The sequence below is a fragment of the Prionailurus viverrinus genome, chromosome B3 (genome assembly GCF_022837055.1).
Source record: "Prionailurus viverrinus isolate Anna chromosome B3, UM_Priviv_1.0, whole genome shotgun sequence".
NCBI classification, from domain to species: domain Eukaryota; kingdom Metazoa; phylum Chordata; class Mammalia; order Carnivora; family Felidae; genus Prionailurus; species Prionailurus viverrinus.
Window position 1 is genome coordinate 134,725,928 of NC_062566.1, and position 20,683 is coordinate 134,746,610.

Sequence of the window (20,683 nt, forward strand, 5' to 3'; positions counted from 1 at the left end):
ATTACAGGTTTGCAGTAGAGGCTAAAGTCCGGGATTGTGATGCCTCCCGCTTTGTTTTTCTTCTTCAGTATTACTTTGGCTATTCGGGGGTCTTTTGTAGTTCCACACCAATTTTAAGATTGTTTGTTCTAGCTTTGAGAAGAATGCTGGTGCAATTTTGACTGGTATTGCACTGAATGTGTAGATTGCTTTGGGTAGTATTGACATTTTAACAATGTTTATTTATTTTTGAGAGAGAGATAGAGCACAAGTAGGGGAGGGGCAGAGCGAGAGGGAGACACAGAATCGGAAGCAGGCTCCAGGCTCTGAGCTGTCAGCACAGAGCCTGACATGGGGCTCAAACTCACCAACTGTGAGATCATGACCTGAGCCGAAGTTGGATGCTTAACCGACCGAGCCACCAGGCGCCCCAAGAGATTTAAATAATTAAGAAAATGTTACTTCTCTGTTTTCTGGAAAGGTTTTAGCTGTGCTGCCAGGCTTCTGAGATACAGAGCGTTCATGTCTGCAAGAAAGGACAGTCAGAGGCCTCCCGTCTGCCATCAGCGTCACCCGGGGGGGGGGATGGGGTCAGTGGGGCTTTGAGAATTTTGTCATTTTACCTGATGTGCATATTCTTAGATTTGGGACCTGTTTTCCACTTGGGTTTGTTTTTTTTTTTTTTTTTGTATGTTTGTTAGTTTTGCGTGTGTTTGCAATGAATATATATTACTTCTTAATAATGTTTTATTAAGTAATTTTAAAATGTCTCAATACAAAAAGATTCTCCTACCTTGCCTTTCAGAGGAAGGCAAAATGACACAGGAGAAGGGAATAAAGTATTAGAAATGAGAGAAAACATTTGCATATAAGGGTAAAGTGGGGGTGCCTGGGTGGTTCAGTCACCCAGAGCATCTAACTCTTGATCTCAGAGTCATGAGTTCAAGCCCCACACTGGGCGTGCAGCCTACTTAAAAAAAAGCGGGGGCGGGGAGGGGGGGATAAAATGTGCTTGTTCACCAGTGAAAAAGCAGATTATTTTAGACCCATTAAAATAATCATAAATGAAAGGCTAACCCACTTCGAGGATGTCTAAGTGTGCCAGGGAGTCACAAAATAGGCCAGCCGAAAGCACAGGAGGACAGAAAGGGTAAAAGGGCAAAATTAAACTGAAGCGGCAATTTTTGTTAATAGAATAAAAATGGAAACTAAAGTGAACGCTTGAGTTAGGGATTAATATGTGGACACAGTGTTCTCCTACTTAATTCTGTACCGTTGTCTCACCTCGGGCTCAGAATCCGCACCTTTATTAGATTCAGGATATCAGCACTTTATTGTTTTGCTTCTTTAGGGAATCAGCTCATGAGACTAAAAATGTACCATGACAACCGTGTCACTTAGATCCTCTGACAGTGTAACGAGACCTCCCTTTAGCAGATTTCTTTCCTTCTGGAAAATTCTACGTCACGAAAAATATTTTAGCAGCATCCCATGCTCAAAGCATTTAAGAGGTTCAAGGCTTAAATGTGCAGAGAGCCCCCCTGGGGAGGGACAAAGCCTTTAGAAATCAAATGTTTACCTTTCCACCCACCACTGTTCTAAATTCGGATTCCTACAGAACGTTCCCACTCAGCTAGTCCTGCTGAACCCAAGGCCCTCCAGCCATGGCCCACAGCACCTGCTGCATGGGCCGCCCTCCCCCGGCCAGGTAGAGTGGGAAGGGTGGGCACACCCCAAATTGCTTCCTTCCACAAGGGCGCAAGCTATACAGGAATGCTTTGTGTGTGATCAGAAGGGGGCCTTGCCTTTTGACTGGGGGCCCTTGCAACCCCCAGACCTAACCTTGATGGGGCTTCCTGCTCCATTCTCCACACAGCTGGCTGGCTCTGGGGCATAGTGGGGAGAGCACAGGCCTTGCAAGCAGGCTGCTTGGATCGGACCCCGCCCAGCCCTCTTCCATGACTCTGGGCAAACCGCACCTCTGTTCCCCCATCTGTAAGACGGAGTTGATAGCAATACCTATCTCGTAATGGTAAGGATTCGGTAAAGCTCGTGAACTGTTCCAATCGAACCAGCTATGATCCTTACTACCACTGGCACTCCATGAAAGTGAAAGCACGTTGCTAGAGGCCAGGAGACAGGAACGGGGGTTCAGGTTGTAAGCTGGGCTCAGAAGAGGTCAGGTGGCTGGAGGGAAAATGCCAAGAACATGCTAGGGACATGTGGGGGCGGGGGGGGCAGGCCAGTGGAGCAGAGAGGTGACACTCGTCTTAACGTGCTCCCTGAAAAAAGGAGTAATTTCAAGTCCCACACATGCTTTGGAAAACCAGGTCTTTGTGGATCTGAATAACTGTCCTGCTTTTTGGCCCCACAGCACTGAATGAAGAAGTCAGCCACTTCGAGAAGCGAAAGCTATTTATTTTGGTATCCACGGTGATGACCTGGGCACGCTCCAAACTCCTGGACCCCGTAAGTAGAGCACTAGCTTTTCCTTTCTGCGACATCCCACCCTTGAGACCCCCTGATGTGTGTGTGGAGAGAACTTTCTCTAGGGCACTGTGTCTTCTTGCACACTCCCGAAGCCCATCCCGGAAAAAGCGTTCAACAGAAATCACGGACCCCAAGCACGCTGAATTCTAGGGGGCCTCGTTGTGCTATGTGCCCCTGAGACAGGAAAAGGAAACTCTACAAATGACACTCGACCATAACCATGCTTACGTATCACTTACACTTCTTATTTGAAGAAGCTCTTTCAGACTTAGACCTGTGTTTCTGCCCCATACCTTCTTGCTCATAGACGGCAAGGAGAATATAAGCAACATGCCGTTGTGATAACAACCCCCAACTTGTTCATATTCGGAGTCCAGACGTCTGACTCACGCCTACCTTCTTTGTCCGCATGGTAACTCAGTATGAACCCTGCCTTGCGGCATTTATTTCCTTTTCTGTGAAGCCCATAGTTCTTACTTTGCAAGAAAATGTGAAACGACAGCCATTCTCCCAGGGGCTGCTTGTTTTCTTTACCGATATCAGGTTTACATTCGCGGCTCTGCCCCAGTGCCTTTGTGCCATGAACTGCCTTTTAGTTTCAGTGCCGAATCACGACGTGATCTTTTAAAGAGACATTTAGGAAGGCAATTCAATGATCACATGCGGTACCGCATTCCATCCAGAAGGATGATAGTATGAACAGCTGTGCTCAAGGTCACCCTCAGGCACCAGCAAGGACAGAGTCAATGCTCCTGGCTGAGAACGGCTGTAATCAGCCGTTGATCCCGAGGCGCATTCGAACGTCAGAGATGTCAGGACGTCAGGGGGAAATGCACACGTTAGAATCAGTGGGATACATTACCTATAACAAGGAGATATTTAGGGATTTATCACACGTCGCCTCAAAGGCCATTTGTTTAACTGTCTCTCCCTTGGTGAAGCAGGACATGCTTGACGTAGGGCCCTGAGGGTTTCAGTCCTTTTCTGAAAAGTAAAGTTCACTCACCCACTCCATTTGGTTGCCCCCACCTCAAGGGCCAAGCCAGTCGTTGGACCCTGTCGTGGTTCTTTCCCTCAGCATGTCCAGCGAAGTGTCTGCTGCAACACAATCATTGGTCACTCGACTGGCTGCAGGCCTGGTTGACCGTGCTCAATGAGTGAGAAACCACTCGTACTGACTTAAGCAAAACGGGAATGTATTGACTCATAGCTGGTAAGTCCAATGGTGGACTTCAGGCACAGCTGGAACTGGAGGCTTAAACACAATGTCTTCAGACCTCGCGATGCTCTTTCTCTCTTCCGTGGCTTCTTTGGTCCTGAGTAGGCTTTGCTCTCACGTAAGCTCCCCTCCTGTTGGGCCCCAGCAGCTCCCAGGCTTACGTCCCCTGGAGCTTCAATTCTCTTTTCCACTTCCGTTTTGTCTCATCCCAGGTCTTGAGCCTCAACCTGAGCCGGTCACAGTGGCCAGGGGAACACAGAACTCGGGGTGGGCAGGCCTGGGGTTCTATACTCGCTTCTAGAGGCGGGGGTGACTGGCCCCCAAACTACAGGGGCTGAGAGTGGAGAAGAGATGGGTCCTCCAAAGAAAATAGGGGGAAATGGCTGCTGCGTTAGTTCCTATGCCCTGTGGCACGTCCCCATCCTCCCATTATGGTTCTAACTTATATGTCCGTAAACAGCTCATGATGGACTGACATGAGGCTTATTAAGGTATAAGGTACATAGAGTACCCATCACCCTCTTCCTCGCACAGTTCTGTGAGTTTTGACAAATGCATATGGTTGTGTAACCACCACAGCAACCAAGATAGAGGACATCTCCATCACCCCCTGAAATTGTCTACCTTGCACCATACAAAAGCTCAGTTCCAGATGGATCACAGAATTCAAAGTGAAGACCAAAACTTTCATTTTTTGAGAAATATTAATAGAATCTATACAAGGAGTCTCTTAAACAGGACCTAGTAATGCGAAATATGAAAATAAAATGAATAAATTGAATTGCAGTGAAGTGAATGAGGCATTTATGGATGAAACGACGCTATGTGTGAGATTTCCTTCGAAATCATCCAGTGGATGAAGAGGTAGATGGGGGCAGAGAGGAAACCAGTTTCGCTATGTAGGAATCTGAATCGAATCAAACGTGAACATCACACAGACCCCAATGGAAGGGTGTTCTATTCAATAACTGGCCTGTATTCTTTAAAGATGGCAATGAAAGAGAGAATTGAAACACTGTTCCAAATAAAGACAATTGAGGCATGGCGGCTCAGGGCCAAACGTGATCCTGGATTGGCGTCTGTACCAGAGGAAAAGCGCTATACAGAACATTACTGGGACAGTTGACAAAGTTGGGGCATGGAATGCAGATTGCACAGAATTATCCTATCAGTATGAAATTTCCTGAATTTTGTCACTGTACTCCGGTTTCATAGGAGAATGTTCTTAGGAGATACACACTGAAAAGTAAAGAGAAAAGGGGTGCGGTGTATGCAATCTGCTCTCAAATGGTTCAGAAAAAAATAAATAATTTTAATAATTAAAAGCAAAATCTTCACCCAGCCTAGCAAATCCCTCCACAAGGCAGGAGAGAAAAGAAATAGCTTTATTACGGAACAAGCATGAAAATGGAATGTCACGCTTGGCGTAGGCGATCCGCTAAGAGGTTGCAGACGTAGAAGGAAATCTCACCTTTTTCTAGAGTCAAGCAAATACAATCCATTGCATACATGTTTCCTGGTCAACAACAATTAGCTCTTGAGTGAGAGGCCTTGACATCACCATCTGTCACAAATAGTTTGTCCCAGAGTCACCTAGTAATTTGGGTGGCCATCTGTGTTAGCTAATTGGCTTTATCCAGAGGAAAAACAAACCTTTCGTAGCTTTATGACAGGAGGTAGTTTCGGAGCTTAGAGCAAGGCTTCCAGCAAAGTGAGGCTCCTACCTGCCCACCAAAACTGGAAGACAGGGGTCCTCTCTCCGCTGATGTTTACGTTACAATTTTTTAAAATTTATCTATTTTGAGAGAGACAGAGACAGCATGAGTTGGGGAGGGGCAGAGAGAGAGGGAGGCAGAGAATCCCAAGCAGGCTCTGCGTTGTCAGTGTGGAGCCCGACTCAGCTCGACCCCATGACCTGAGGCAAAGTTAAGAGTCAGATGCGCTTAACCCACTGAGCCACCCAGGCGCCCCGGGGAAAGTTTATCTCTTATTCATATAGAACATATGACAAGTGTCCCAGATGAATGAGTACGTGTCCTCCCAACTCTGATTCGAGACCCAGACTCCTTCCATTGGATGGCTTGACCATCTCCCAGAATGGCCTCCAGAGCCATGATGCAAACCTATATCAAGCCAGGGAGCCCTCCCCCCCCCCCCCCCCCCCCCCCGGGGAGAAGTCACAAAAGATCATGCTTGGGGGAACCTTTGCAAGCCAGGCCTGAAGACATGTGCATCCCTTCTCTAAATCCCTTAGGCTAAAACCCAGTCACATGGCCACACCCAACCACAAGAGAGGCTGGGAGGTGTAATCTCACTTTGTGCCCAGGAAAATCAAGGTGGTCCGGTCTTTGGCACAGAGAGAAGTCTGCCAGGAGACCCCTGGGAAGGGCTCATCTCTGATAAAGAGAGCCTTCAAGGAAGATGCAACCTTCTTCCCTCTGGGAATATTATTGACTGTGGATATGACACTTGGGACTGCTGTTGCCAGTGTTGCTTATAAGCCTGAAGAGGAGGGCCACACAGTGAGTAAGGTGGAGCTCAGAGGGCATCAGAGGAGCAGAGAGGCCCATCACGGGGCACCTGGAGCCACCGGGTTTTTGAATGTTATTTATCGGAGGTCATGAATCCCATCAGTGTTGGGGCCATTTTGAATTTGACTTTCTGTTACTTGTAGCCAAAAGCAACCAAACGGACATAAAACTGTATAAAGAGCATTTTTAATACAAAAGAAGTGTAAATATAGAATATTTTCATTTGTATTTATTTTGACAAGTGGGAAAATCTTAATGTTTCTGGGGCTTTCTTCTTTAGTATCTTTTGTTTTTATTTTATTTTATTTTATTTTATTTTATTTTATTTTATTTTATTTTATTTTATTTTAAGTTTAGTTATTTATTTTGAGAGAGCAAGAGAGTGGGAGAGGAGCAGAGGGAGGGAAAGACAGAAACCCCAAGCAGGCTTTGCACTGTCAGCATGGAGCCCGATGCAGGGCTCGATCTCACAAACCTGAGCCAAAATCAAGAGTCCAATGGTCAACCAGCTGAGCCACCCAGGTGCCCCAGTACCTGTTTTAAAAGTATAGCTATGTGTTTGCTTTTTTTTTTAATGTGTGAGTTAAGAGGGGTGAACTTTACTCAACCAAATAATCCAGAGGAAGAAACTGGTGCATTCTGATAGTCACACGGAATAACCAGCCAGGAAAAGGAGTCCAGCAGGTGGGTAGTCCACACACGAAGTGAAACACAGTGACCAACTAAAGAGTGGGTCCAACGCCATATTCCAAGACAACGGATTTCACCCAATATCCTAAACAAAAAGGGGGAGATCACTCTGCAGAGTCAGCTTTTCACCTCCTGGAAGGACAAAGCCTCTAAACAAGCTTATTGATTGCAGTGAGATGCCCAGGAGACAGGCTACGTTTCCAGAAATGCTACCAGACATCGATATGTATCAATTATAGGATAATGGATATAATGCCGACCCAGAGTCGAGTCGTTATTGATTGGAAAAGCAGAGATGCAAATAGTTGCAAGGATCTAAAACCTATATGAAAGATACAGGTTATCTATCTATCTATATATAAAATATATATATATTAAAATATATTTTACTGGTGTATTTGTAACACGTGACATTTAAGGACTAGAAGGAACACAGTCAGGTGATAGTAGCAAAGGTTCATAACGTGAAAGCCAGGTCTCTGTCCCAACCAGGAATTGGGAGGACAACTCAGAAGCTGAAGCCCAGGTTGGTTGACATTCATGGGCGACCGTGCAGCTGGCCAGGGAGGGGGTGATCTTGCTTGTCCGTCAGTCCCAGTCTCAGAATGTTAAGGACGAGTTTGACTGGCCATCGAAACCTGAGCACCAGGGATGTGACCGTGTCTGCAGTAGCCGTGAGGACTGAAGGAAAGACAAATTCTACTAGAAGAGGGATGCTGGGCACCCAGTCACAGGGAGCAGGAGGGTCCATGAGGCAGGGTCCTATCGTGACAGCCTGGGGCCGTAGGGATGCCGGGACTCCATTCATCCCGGAGGGAAAGCTGATAGTGAGTAGGATGGCCAAATTTAACAAATACAAGTACAGGATGCCCGGTTAAATTCCAATTTCGTGTTGGGGCGCCTGGGTGGCACAGTCGGTTAAGCGTCCGACTTCAGCCAGGTCACCATCTCGCGGTCCGTGAGTTCGAGAACCGCGTCAGGCTCTGGGCCGATGGCTCGGAGCCTGGAGCCTGTTTCCGATTCTGTGTCTCCCTCTCTCTCTGCCCCTCCCCCGTTCATGTTCTGTCTCTCTCTGTCCCAAAAATAAATAAAAACGTGGAAAAAAAAAATTTTTTTAAAAATTCTAATTTCGTGTAAATGGTGAGTAAATGTTTAGCCTAAGTCTATCCCGTGAGATATTTAAGACATATTTACACTAAAAATTATTTGGTGGTTTATCTGAAATTCAAATTTAGCTGGGTGCCCTGTAGTTCTTCTAGCTACCCTTTATGTGAGCCACTGGACATGCTTTAGAGGTCAGCTTATCCCGTAACATGTACTCATTGAGTGCCTACCATGGACCCAGAATTGTTCCCCTTGAACACTAACTCTCTCCCCGTTTTACTCCCCATGCCAAAACCCCCAATCCACCTGCCCTAGCCTCACTCCCTTCCCCCCACCCAACAACCCATCGTACATCCTGTCAACTCATCACCCAAAATGTGTCATAATCCATCTTGCTTTCTTTGTATCCATGGCGATGTCCTAGACCAAGCCTCAGCCGTTACCACCTTCCATTGTGAAAGCATCCCGGGAACTGGTGCCTCCGTCACCTCCTTCCAATGCAATCTTCAAGGGACAGCCTAAGTGATCTTAAAATATAATTCAGATCATGACTTAGTGCTGCTTAAAATGCTCAAAACCCTTCACTGCTTCCTTATGCTCTTAGTATAAATCTAAACTCCTCCACATGGCCCACAAGCCCTGGTAAACTGCCTCACCTTCCACCAGTTCCCAGCTTGGTCCCCCATCATTTGGGCCCTTCCTCCCGTTTCTCCAACCTGCCAACAATCGGGGTCCTCAACCCTGTGTTTCTTCTGTTTCTCTGATTCATTCCTTGTAAACTCAGGGCTCCAATGTTTTGGGTTGATTGTGTAACTTGGACCACTGTGAAGTGGTTGAAAGTCTCCTATTGAACAATGTGTTTTAAAAATCCCCCTCCAGGAGTGCCTGGGTGGGTGAGTCCATTAAGCTTCCGACTTCGGCTCAGGTCACGATCTCACGGTTCGTGAGTTGGAGCCCCGTGTCGGGCTCTGTGCTTACAGCGTGGAGCCTGCTTGGGATTCTCTCTCTCTCCTTCTCTCTGCCCCTCCTCCACTCTCCCTATCTCAAAAGTAGATAAAATAAGCATTTGAAAAAATAAAAAAATAAAATCCTCATCCAACTACTAGGACCTCTAAATCTGGATGGATTTAGAGAAGCCACTCTGTACCATGGGTCTCAGTCTCCTCCTTTGAGTCTCTGTAAGTTTTCATTTTGTGGTTCTGGAAGAATCCTTCCATGCGACTGGGCAGGAGGGTGAGCTGTGGGAGGACTGGACACAATGTGCAGCCCAGCGGACTGCCAAGAAATATTTTTCATCCCTGATTCGCAATGCAAATTGATATTTCACCTTATCTGATGAAGCCTGACATAGAAATTTGCACATGGAATGTTCTTATGAGGTTGATTCGAGGGGAAAGGGCAGTGTGGAAGAGAAAGAAAAACCCATGATTTAGATTAAAACATGAAACTATGTAAGTTGCAAGAACTATTAAGAAATGGGTTATTGAGGGGCGCCTGGGTGGCTCAGTTGGTTAAGCATCTGACTTCGGCTCAGGTCATGATCTTGTGGTTCGTAAGTTCAAGCCCCGTGTCGGGCTCTGTGCAGACAGCTCGGAGCCTGGAACCTACTTCCGGTTCTGTGTCTCTCTCTCTGCCCCTTCCCTGCTTGCACTCTCTTTCTCTCTCTCTCTCAAAAATAAATAAGCATTAAAAAATAATTTTAAAAAATCAAAGAAATGGGTTACTGAAGGTCTTGATGGAATCCCAGAGACAACCTGACGCTGTCTCTACAAAATAAAAGAAAGACATTTGAATTTTTATTTTGTTTCAATTAAGTATAAATGATAACATTTGGCCAGCTAAAGCATTTTCAAGGAAGTCAAATCACTGTAAAAATAAGCAGTAACTTTTCAGATGCTTTATCTGAGCTCTTTGGAACATAGCCAAGCCAGCATCTGGGGCTTAGATGTTTTATGTAGCTCTTAAGTTTCACCCATCCAATCTGGATTTTTTTCTTTCACAGGATGATTCTGAGATCCCGTTTACTGAGGAGGATTATCGAAGAAGAAAGCAACATCCTAATTTTCTGGACCACATCAATGCCGAAAAAATGGTCCTCAAATTTGGAAAAAATGTAGGTCTGGAGTAGTAAGGCATTTAGGGTAAGAGAAGTCCTTTCTGAGGCAGCGCTCAACACACATGGCCGGGACTGTTCTCCGTGCCTTACGGACATCATCTCAGCTCGTTAAACGCCTCTTTCCTTGTCCTCACACCCACAGGTCTCTGAGCTTCAGGCTCATCCCAAGATGAGCCTTACTTCTGGTTCTGGCTTTGGTCCAGTCCACTAAGTTGAGAGCCTTGTGTTAGGCCCCAGCAGAGCTCAAGCCCTTATCCACTAAGGTGTGGGTCCAAAGAGTCCCTTAGCCCAGAAGAGGCAAATAACTCAGAGTTGGAGTGGGGAAGAGGGGAGCCACATTTCCCCTTTTTCCAGAATCTATCTCATTTGTTTCTTATAACCGAAAAGTGCCTATTAACCTTCCCTTGCAAATAAGGCAGAGAGGACATCCGGCAGTTAAACACGTGGCTCAAGTTCACACAACTGCGCGCACAATTCTTGGCCTTGTCTGATCCACTCCTTACAACAACGGTCTTGAATCTGTACATCATTATCCCCATTTCCCGGATGCGGGCACTTCAGGAAAGAGGCATCAAGTGGTACAGCTGTGGTTCAGAACTAGATCCATCAGCCTGTGGGGTTTATTTAATTTTTCTTGATTTCAAAGCTCAGTCTTGCAGTAGAGTTGATCTTGACACAGGCCTGGCCACGAGTTATTAAGATCGACCCATAGCTGAGAAACTCTTGTAAATAATAACACTTCTTAGCCTTCCGTTGCAGCAAAATTTATCATTTGGAGATATATATATATATATCCTAAACTATTATATTTCCTATCTTTTGTCAAAATAGATGGTAGGAGTGCCTTGGTGATGAATAAGTTTACTACACCTAAGAATTATCAAGGGTTTGCTTACTATGTGCCAGGCACTGTGCTAAATGTTTTACTTCTGGTAATCCTCATGGGTTTACTTCTGGTACATCCTATATAATCCTCAAAATTCTGTGAACCAGGTGCTGGTACCTTCATCCTCCTTTAACTTAGGTAGAATTTATATAGAACCCCCAAACTTCTAAAGGTTCCATCCACTATGTTTTTCCTGGGAGCAGAACACCCACAGTAGGGATATGTAACAATGGTTCCAAGGTGACACCTAGTGGGCTCAGAGGATATTACAACGGGAACTTTGTCCCCACCTTCTGTCCTATTAAAACCAAAATAAATAAATAAATAAATAAATAAATAAATAAAATAATTTTTTTTTTATTCTGGCAATGCAAACACCACAAGTATAAAATATTTGAAGAAAATAATATAGGATTCAAAGTTCTAGCCCCTTTTCTGCCATTAATTTATGACCTTAGCTAAGTCATTAACACTTTGGAGTTAAAATAAATGAATAAAGGCACTGGACTAGACAGGTCTAAATTTCTTCCACTTCCAAATCTTGTGAGTATATTATTTTATTGAGCTTTGAGCTTTGCCCCAGGTAGAGAATCCATGATTTCTTTTTTTTATATTAAAATTTTTTTTAATGTTTATTTATTTTTGAGAGAGAGACAGAGAGACAGAGAGAGACAGAGAGTGAGTGGGGGAGGAACAGAGAGAGAGGGAAACACAGAATCCAAAACAGGCTCCAGGCTCTGAGCTGTCAGCACATGACCTGAGCCGAAGTCTGACGCTTAACCGACTGAGCCTCCCAGGTGCCCCAAGAATCCACGATTTCTTGATTATTTATGCCAAATTATGTAGAAGAAAACATACACAAACATAATTGATGTGACTAAAAGTGTAAAATGGAGAAATACTATCATTTTAATATCTGTTTTCTTATAGAAACATTAAATTTATTTCACGCTCTAAATAAAACAATCAAAACTTTATTGAAAAAATTTATTCTAGGGGCGCCCGGGTGGCTCAGCTGAGCACCCAGCTCTTGATTTCACCTCAGGTCATGATCTCACGGTTTGCAGAATCAAGCCCCGAGTCAGGCTCCGTGCTAGGTGGCGACTGCTTGGGATTCATTCTCTCCCTCTGCCCCTCCCCCACCAGCTTGCTCTCTCTTGCTCTCTCAAAATAATTTTTTATTTTTATATAAAATATATTTTATATAAAAATATATTTTAATATGTTTATATTTTAAATATATTTATATAAAATATATTTTAATATGTTTATATTTTAAATATATTTATATAAAATATATTTTAATATATTTATATTTTAAATATATTTATATTTTATATAAAATATTATATATATGTATATATTATATATATATATAGTATTCCCAGCTTCCTTAATTAGTCTTTACTGAACAATTAATAAAATCAGGTTGATCTGGCCAACTTGGTCATCTCAATGACACTATTTAAAAAAAATTTTTTTTTTAATTTTAGAGAGAGAAAGAGTGCATGAGCAGGGGAGGGGGAAAAGAGAGAGCGAGAGAGAGAGAGAGAGAGAGAGAGAGAGAGAGAGAATCTTAAGTAGGCTCCCTGTTCATCTTGGAGTCCGATGTGAGGCCCTGTCCCATGACCCTGGGATCATGACCTGAGTCAAAATCGTGAGTCAGACGCTCAACTGACTGAGCCATCCAGGCGCCTCTCAATGACCCTATTTTAAACCTAGTGCTTTGCATTGGGTCGATTGAACCTTAGAAGTAAACTTTAACCCATTCATTTAACACATGTGTACCAGGCACCGTGGCTAAGAGCTGGCCTCCCGGCCACGAACAAGCAGTTGAGGTCTTGGCACTCCTGAGGCTGGCTGTCCGATGCTCTTCTGCTGACCACACCTGCAGCCATCACATTCATATTTATGTACCACCTAAATGTATGTAGTAATATATGTAGTCCCCCCGAAGGCGGACTTATTTAGTTTTCTGAGACAAAGGGGGAGCCCTGATAATTATACAAGTTGCTTAAATAGTTGTGATTTGCCTAACACTCAACATGGCTTGAACTGGGTGCCTCCATCTTTAAATGAGTCACACTGATTATTTAGAATATTTTAGGGGCACCTGGGTGGTTCAGTCGGTTCAGTGTCAGACTTCGGCTCAGGTCACGATCTCATGGTTTGTGAATTTGAGCCCCGCATCGGGCTCTGTGCTGACAGCTCAGAGCCTGGAGCCTGCTTTGGATTCTGTGTCTCCCTCTCTCTTGCTCTCTCTCTCCGCCCCTCCCTGCTCATGCTTGTTTCTCTCTCAAAAATAAATACACATTAAAAATTTTTTAAAATATTTTAAAATATTGTTAAAAATACAAGTATATTGACTTTAATTAGTATTTTAAATTAACCAGAATTGCCTGTCTATCTTGCAAATTACTTCAATCATTAAGTCGTCCCTGAATACCACTTAATTGTGGGGTATTGTGTACATAGTCCCTGAAAAAATGGTCACCTGTCAGATCTCGATGGCAATTTATGAAATTTACTGTAATAATTTGTGTACCACACTGACTTTTGATGCTTGTATTCTCTGGCGAACCCAAGTTGCTCATGATAATTTTTTAATAAAAAATATTTCCAGGGCTGCTTGACTGGCTCAGTCAGTAGAGCATGAATAACTCTTGACCTCAGGGTTGTGAGATCAAGCCCTCCATTGGATGTAGAGCTCACTTAAAAAAAAAAAAAAAAGTGGGGCGCCTGGGTGGCGCAGCCGGTTGAGCGTCCAACTTCAGCCAGGTCACGATCTCGAGGTCCATGAGTTCGAGCCCCGCGTCAGGCTCTGGGCTGATGGCTCGGAGCCTGGAGCCTGTTTCCGATTCTGTGTCTCCCTCTCTCTCTGCCCCTCCCCCGTTCATGCTCTGTCTCTCTCTGTCCCAAAAATAAATAAACGTTGAAAAAAAAAATTAAAAAAAAAAGTTTCTGGATTTGCTTTGATAATGCCATATTGGAGATTTTTGCACTTAGATTCAAGATGATAAGTGAAAATGGCTTATAGTCTGCCTCTGTCATACTGTCTCTTTCCTGTTTTAGTTTCCTGGTTTTACTATTCCCATACAAATTGAAAACAAAATTTATTGTTTTCTTGTAATTTATATGAAATTGGGCATATCTCTTGAATATTTGGTACAATTTGCCTATAAAACGATCTTGGACTGGGTGAAGGCAGTCGTGGGTTTTGGGGGCAAGAAACTAGCCCTTTAGGCTAAGTTTTCAAATTAACTGGCAAAAGTTGCCCATAAGTCTCTCCTAAGATGTCTTTTAAATTTCTATTTGTAGTTTAGTCTCCCTTTTCAGGACGAATATTGTCCTGCTTTCCCACTCTTTTGGTGCCCATGAGGAAGAGCCTGGGTATCCTCCCCAAAGGCTGTCTTCTTGCCGGCACCTGTTACCCCGCGGCTTGAAGCTCAATCGGGTTACGTGATTGGTGGCTGTGTCAGGGGCGTGGTCACGTCATGTTGACCCCACCTCCCTCTCGTTGCTCTGGGCTACAGCTGTAACGTAGCTGCATTCAGCGTTGCTGAATTCAATGTTACTGTGCCTGCATTCAGCGTTCAGCGTCTTCATGCCCTAAGTGTTGCAGGGGCAGCCCCCCAGGGGAGAACCAACCCATAGTTTTCTGGTGCTGCCTGTGCCTGGTTGGGAAAATGTGTCTTATTCTGGAGTCCAGGATTAGGAAGCCCCTCATCCCTGCTCAGCTAAGTAATGTCCTCTAGCCTAAACCACACCAGTAATAAAGTTGTGACTTGGAGATCCATCTGCCTTTTTACAAAGTTTTAATCTCTTTAATCTTAAAAAAAATTGTGTTTAATTTTTATTTTTGAGAGAGAGAGAGAGAGAGCAGGGGAGGTGCAGAGAGACAGGTGGGGCAGAGCATTCAAAGTGGGCTTGGTGCTGACAGCAGAGAGCCTGATACAGGGCTCAAACTCACAGACCCACGAACCACGAGATCATGACCTGAGCAGAGTCACTTAACCAACTGAGCCACCCAGGCACCCCAAATATTTTTAAATGTTTATTTTTATTTACTTATTTTGAGAGAGAGAGAGAGAGAGAGAGAGAGTGAATCAGGGAGGGGTAGAGAGAGAGAGAGGGAGAGAATCCCAAGCAGGCTCTGAGCTATCAGTGTAGAGCCCAACAGGGGGCTCGATTCCATGAATGGGGAGTTCATGACCTGAGCTGAAATCAAGAGTTGGACACCTAACCAACTGAGCCATCCATGTGTACGTAAATCTTTTTTATTTTTTATTTTTTTTAAATTTTTTTTTCAACGTTTATTTATTTTTGGGACAGAGAGAGACAGAGCATGAACGGGGGAGGGGCAGAGAGAGAGAGGGAGACACAGAATCAGAAACAGGCTCCAGGCTCTGAGCCATCAGCCCAGAGCCTGACGCGGGGCTTGAACTCACAGACCGAGAGATCGTGACCTGGCTGAAGTCGGACGCTTAACCGACTGTGCCACCCAGGCGCCCCCGTAAATCTTTTTTAAATCTTCAGAACTCCAAAAGGAAAAAGTGTCTGTTTCAGCAACTCAAACTCCAATGTTGCTGTTTATTTGTCTTACCCTTCTTTTCTTCATCAATCTGAATCAATTTTTTTTATATTTTAATGTTTATTTATTTTTGAGAGAGAGAGACAGAGCATGAGCAGAGGAGGGGCAGAGAGAGAGGGAGACACAGAATTGGAAGCAGGCTCCAGGCTCCAAGCTGTCAGCACAGAGCCTGATGCAGGGCTCGAACTCACGAGCTGCGAGATCATGACCTGAGTGGAAGTCGGACACTTAACCAACTGAGCCACCCAGGCACCCCTGAATCAATTTTTCAATTTTATTATTCTTATCAAAGAGGTAGTTTTTGCTGTGTTCTGCTATTTCTTTGTTTTTTAAGAAATCAATTTCTCTGTCTTTATTATTCTTCTTTCTAATTTGCGTTTATGCTGTTTTGTTTTAGAAGCTAAGTTTATTAATATTCAGTCTTTGTTTTTCTAATATAACCACTTAATGCCACAAATTTGCTACCAAGTATAATTTTAACAGCTTTCAAGTTTTGAAGTGCCATCAATGGTATTTGTATTATTATTAATTTCTACAAATTTTCTATAGTCTATTAGAACTTGGGAAGCAGTGCTGTGAATTATTGAGAAATGGTTTCTTAAATTTCCAGATATCTAGAGAAGGTGTTATCTTTTTGTTGTTCATTTCTAACTTAATTGCTTTTTGGTCAGAGAATGTGGTCTGGGGTGGTCAGAGAATTTGGTCATGAGATTCTTTGCTACATAGTGCATGGCCTGTGTTGTTTTTATTTTAAATTCCACATGGACTTGAAAAACCTGTGTATTTCAAACTGTGTGGAGTTTCTATATATGTCTACTTAGGTCAAGTTTCTTAATGGTGTTTTGCATATCTTACTAGTTTGGGGTCTCCTGAGTTTATCGATTACTGACAGGGATATACTATGGAGTACATTTATCCATATCTCCTTGATATCATGTTAGATTTTTGGCTTGTTCATTTCAAGGCACAGTCTTGTAACCCCTTCCCAGTGTTCGACATTGCCAGAATGAAACTATAAAATCTGTTTATTTTTTCTTAATAACTGAGAGCAGGACAATATCTCCAGCCAAGTCCACAGCTTTCCAGACCATTCTCAGGTATTAATGGAGTCTTTTCTAGTCTTACGAAGGCTCAGACAAGTTTAATACTAAAGCTATCAGTCTACCATTTAATTTTAAACTTCTCTCCTGCTAGCTCAGCCTGACTCAGGCTCTGATGAATGCAGCGGGGAGGGAGGCTAGGATGTGGTCAACTCTCTTCCTCCACCTTAAATCAGCAACCTTGACTCCTCTCTGTTCCTTACTCTACACCTGCCTGTTCTTCATCATCATCTCTGTTGTCACCACCCTCATCATCGTGTTTGTTTCCTTTGTTTCCCATGCCTTTATTTTTTCATCAGTACAAACATATTTATTCCACAATCTCTGCTCATTTCTACTCTTTTTTTTTTAATTTTTTTAATGTTTTTTTTTTAATTTATTTTTGAGACAGGGAGAGACAGAGCATGAACAGGGGAGGGTCAGAGAGAGGGAGACACAGAATCTGAAACAGGCTCCAGGCTCCGAGCTGTCAGCCCGGAGCCCGACGCGGGGCTCGAACTCACGGACCGCGAGATCATGACCTGAGCCAAAGTCGGCCGCTTAACCCACTGAGCCACCCAGGCGCCCCATATTCTTTCTTTTTTTTGATGCTTATTTATTTTTGAGAGTGAGAGAGAGACACAGAGCATGAGCAGGAGAGGAGCAGAGAAAGGAAGACACAGAATCTGAAGCAGGCTCCAGGCTCCGAGCTGTCGGCACAGAGCCCGACGCGGGGCTCAAACTCAGGAACTGTGAGATCACGACCTGAGCTGAAGTCGGACGTGTAACCGACTGAGCCACCCAGGCGCCCCTCTGCTAATTTATTTTCTGAAGGCAGTGCAAGTCTGATTTCATTTGTGGTGGATTGTTTGTTCCCTCATAAGTTTTATAATTTTGGTTTGTGAGTTCATCTTTAGTAAGGTCTTTTTCTACAAAGTCACTATTAATAATATTTTTTCTACAAAGTCACTATTAATAATATTTTCTGGCGATTTATGGAACTCCAATTATAAAAATAATCCTGTAATTTGACATGGATTTTTTTTTTAAATAGCATCGCTTTAAATTGTCGACATTGGTTTCTTAATAGCTCATCGCCCCTAAAAACCTCATGTAGATGAGTTCTCAGGGGAAAGGGAGCTAATGCGAAGTCTGTGTTCACCAAAAGTGCTGCTATAAAAGTCTCAAGGATGTTCATGAGTCGGGTGCCTTCAGGATTCATCATGGTCAATGGGAAATGGGAATTCACCATGTGAACATGCCTTACAGTTTGTTACTGGCTTCACGGTCAACGCTGTGCCCTCAAACCAGCACACCTCTGCTACCATAAGTCACCACTCTTGCCCCAGCGTTGTCCCTTTACTGGGGCTTTAAGGGACAAGGGAGGTCCCTGGGTGGGGGTAGCAGGGGCTTTGTATCTGCCTCTCTGAAGTGCTCTAAAGAGTCTCACTGCCTAAAATGCTTTTTATGTTACTTTTTGGCTCTGGAATATCTGGATTAAGCAGGGAATTTATTTATTTATTTTTTTATTCAACGTTTATTTATTTTTGGGACAGAGAGAGACAGAACATGAACGGGGGAGGGGCAGAGAGAGAGGGAGACACAGAATCTGAAACAGGGTCCAGGCTCTGAGCCATCAGCCCAGAGCCCGACGCGGGGCTCGAACTCACGGACCGCGAGATCGTGACCTGGCTGAAGTCGGACGCTCAACCGACTGCGCCACCCAGGCGCCCCTAAGCAGGGAATTTAGATGTGAAAGACAAACCTTTGAAAAGTACAAGGCCAAGGTTAAAATTCTCCAGGGAGCGTTTTTCCTTCCAAAGCCTTGGCTAGGTTGGACATGATTCTTTCTCGCCCTCTTCTGTCGCAGGGAGGACTTCCTTCTAAGGTCACCCTTTTGTTGTGAATGCACCCTTCATGCTGTGGCCCAACTCTCTGCTCTCCCCACTCTTGTTTTCACTTCTGGTGTTTTTTTTTTTTAAGTTTTTATTTATTTATTTTGAGAGAGAGAGAGAGAGAGAGAGAGAGAGAGAGAGCACGTGCACACGTGAGCAGGGGAGGCAGAGAGGGAGAGAGAGAATCCCAAGCAGGCTCCGCACTGTCAGCTCAGAGCCCAGTGAGGGGCTTGAACCCACAAACTGTGAGACCACGACCTGAGCTGACATCAAGAGTCGGACGCTCAACCCACTGAGTCACTTCTGTTTTTGGTTCCTAGCGGGTAGCTCTTATTTCCTTGAGAATTCTGCCTTGCTGGCAGGATACGAGTGGCATCTTATTTGGCATTTTTTGGTATTCGCGCTAGGAGGCTTTAGATTTTTTAATCCACCACCTGGAGCAGAAGAGACTCATTTTCCCGACAGAGTTTCTGGACCCAGTTCCAACGTGTGTGCGCGCACACCCTGGGAGGGGTTTTCCACGAGGCAAAGACAGTCTCGGCACCAGCGGGGTGTCCTACATTTCAACTCAATTCTGACACTATCTTCCTGGAGGTGACGTCAGATCCCGCTAGGGCTCAGCCCTGCAAGCCTGCCCCCTGCCTCTTCAGACACCAGTTGTGTTGTGGGGTCGTCGAGCGCAACGGTCAAGAAAGAATTCTTGAGACGGTGTATGTAGCGACTTAGTAAGTTTATTTAAGTAGCATGGGGACAGGACCCGTGGGCAGAAAGGGCTGCACTTTTTCTGTACAAAGCTGGTGGTTATATGCTGAGTGCTCAAGGGGGTGGGGACGTGCAGGAAGTATGAGATCAGAAATGCTGCTTCGAATTTCTACTGGTGAAACTACTTTCACGAGATTTCTCTGGTGCGTATCATTCAGTTCAATATTAACTGTCAGTGAAATACACGGGCAGTCATGAGACCCTAGAAGAATGTAGCAACCCGTATATGTTTGATCCTTATCAAAACTATGCAGGCTATAGGTCAGCCTTCTGAGCTAAAGGTGAACATTTTTCTGCTTTTACCCTCTTCAGTTGCAAGCCCAAGTTGTCACCTGTGCTTCTGACCAACCCATATGGGTTGGAGGTTCCAATGACCCCACTCACCTCCCCCACCCTAGGTTTGAATAGTTTGCTAGAGTGGCTCACAGAATTCAGAGAAACATTTTACATACTAGATTACCAGTTTGCTATAATAAAAGAATATAACTCAGGGGCACCTGGGTGGCTCAGTTGGTTAAATGCCCAACTCTGGATTTCGGCTCAGGTCACCATCCTACGGTTCATGAATTCGAGCCCCATGTTGGACTCTGTGCTGACAACGCAGAGCTTGCTTGAGATTCTCTCTCTCCCTCTCTCTCTGCCCCTCCCCTGTTCACTCTCTTGCCCTCTCTCGCTCTCTCTTTCTTTCTCAAAAATAAATAAATACACATTTAAGAATATAACTCCAGAAGAGCCAGATGGAAGAGATCCACAGGGCAAGGGATAGAGAAAGTCATGGGGTTTCCCTACTCTTCCCGAGTCTGCACACATTTCACCAATCCAGAAGCTATCCAAGCCTCCTTTGGGGCTCTTATGGAGACTTCATCATGTTTGAGTAAATCGGTGGCCATTGGTGACTGAACTCCTCTCCACCCCTCACCCCTCCCTGGAGGTGGTACAGGAGTTGGAAGTTCTGACCTTCTGGTCACAAGCTTGGCGCTTCAGGCAATCAACCCACATCTCCAGATTGGGTCCAAAAGTCACCTGATTGACATAACAAAAGACACCTTGATCACTCTATGGCTTAGGACATTCCTGTAGTTGTAGGAACTCAGTGCCAGATATGGAGATGAAAACCGAATATATGTATCTTGTTATGAATCACAATATCACATGTTGTAGTGTGGCCCGTTCCTAGAAACTCTGTATGTGTGTCCGCCTCCCCTACTGGGTAAGTAAAGATCATCATGGAAGGACCCATTTTTATATCTCCCTTCTTCTGTAGGTGCCAGTATAGTGCATGGAGGTGTTAAGGTGTCACACATAATCGTCTCTGGCTTTTAGTTAATTAAAAGTCCCAGG

At 44.4% G+C, this 20,683-nt stretch overlaps 1 protein-coding gene across 1 annotated transcript in view; it reads left to right on the forward strand.

Annotated features, from left to right (window-relative positions):
- Positions 1-20,683, forward strand: part of AK7 (adenylate kinase 7) — a 71,428-nt gene that overhangs the window by 14,692 nt on the left and 36,053 nt on the right. Inside the window, exons 5-6 of the mRNA XM_047863065.1 lie at positions 2,354-2,448; positions 10,016-10,126. Of these exons, the coding sequence (XP_047719021.1) occupies positions 2,354-2,448; positions 10,016-10,126 (206 nt within the window). The remainder of the gene's footprint in view (positions 1-2,353; positions 2,449-10,015; positions 10,127-20,683) is intronic.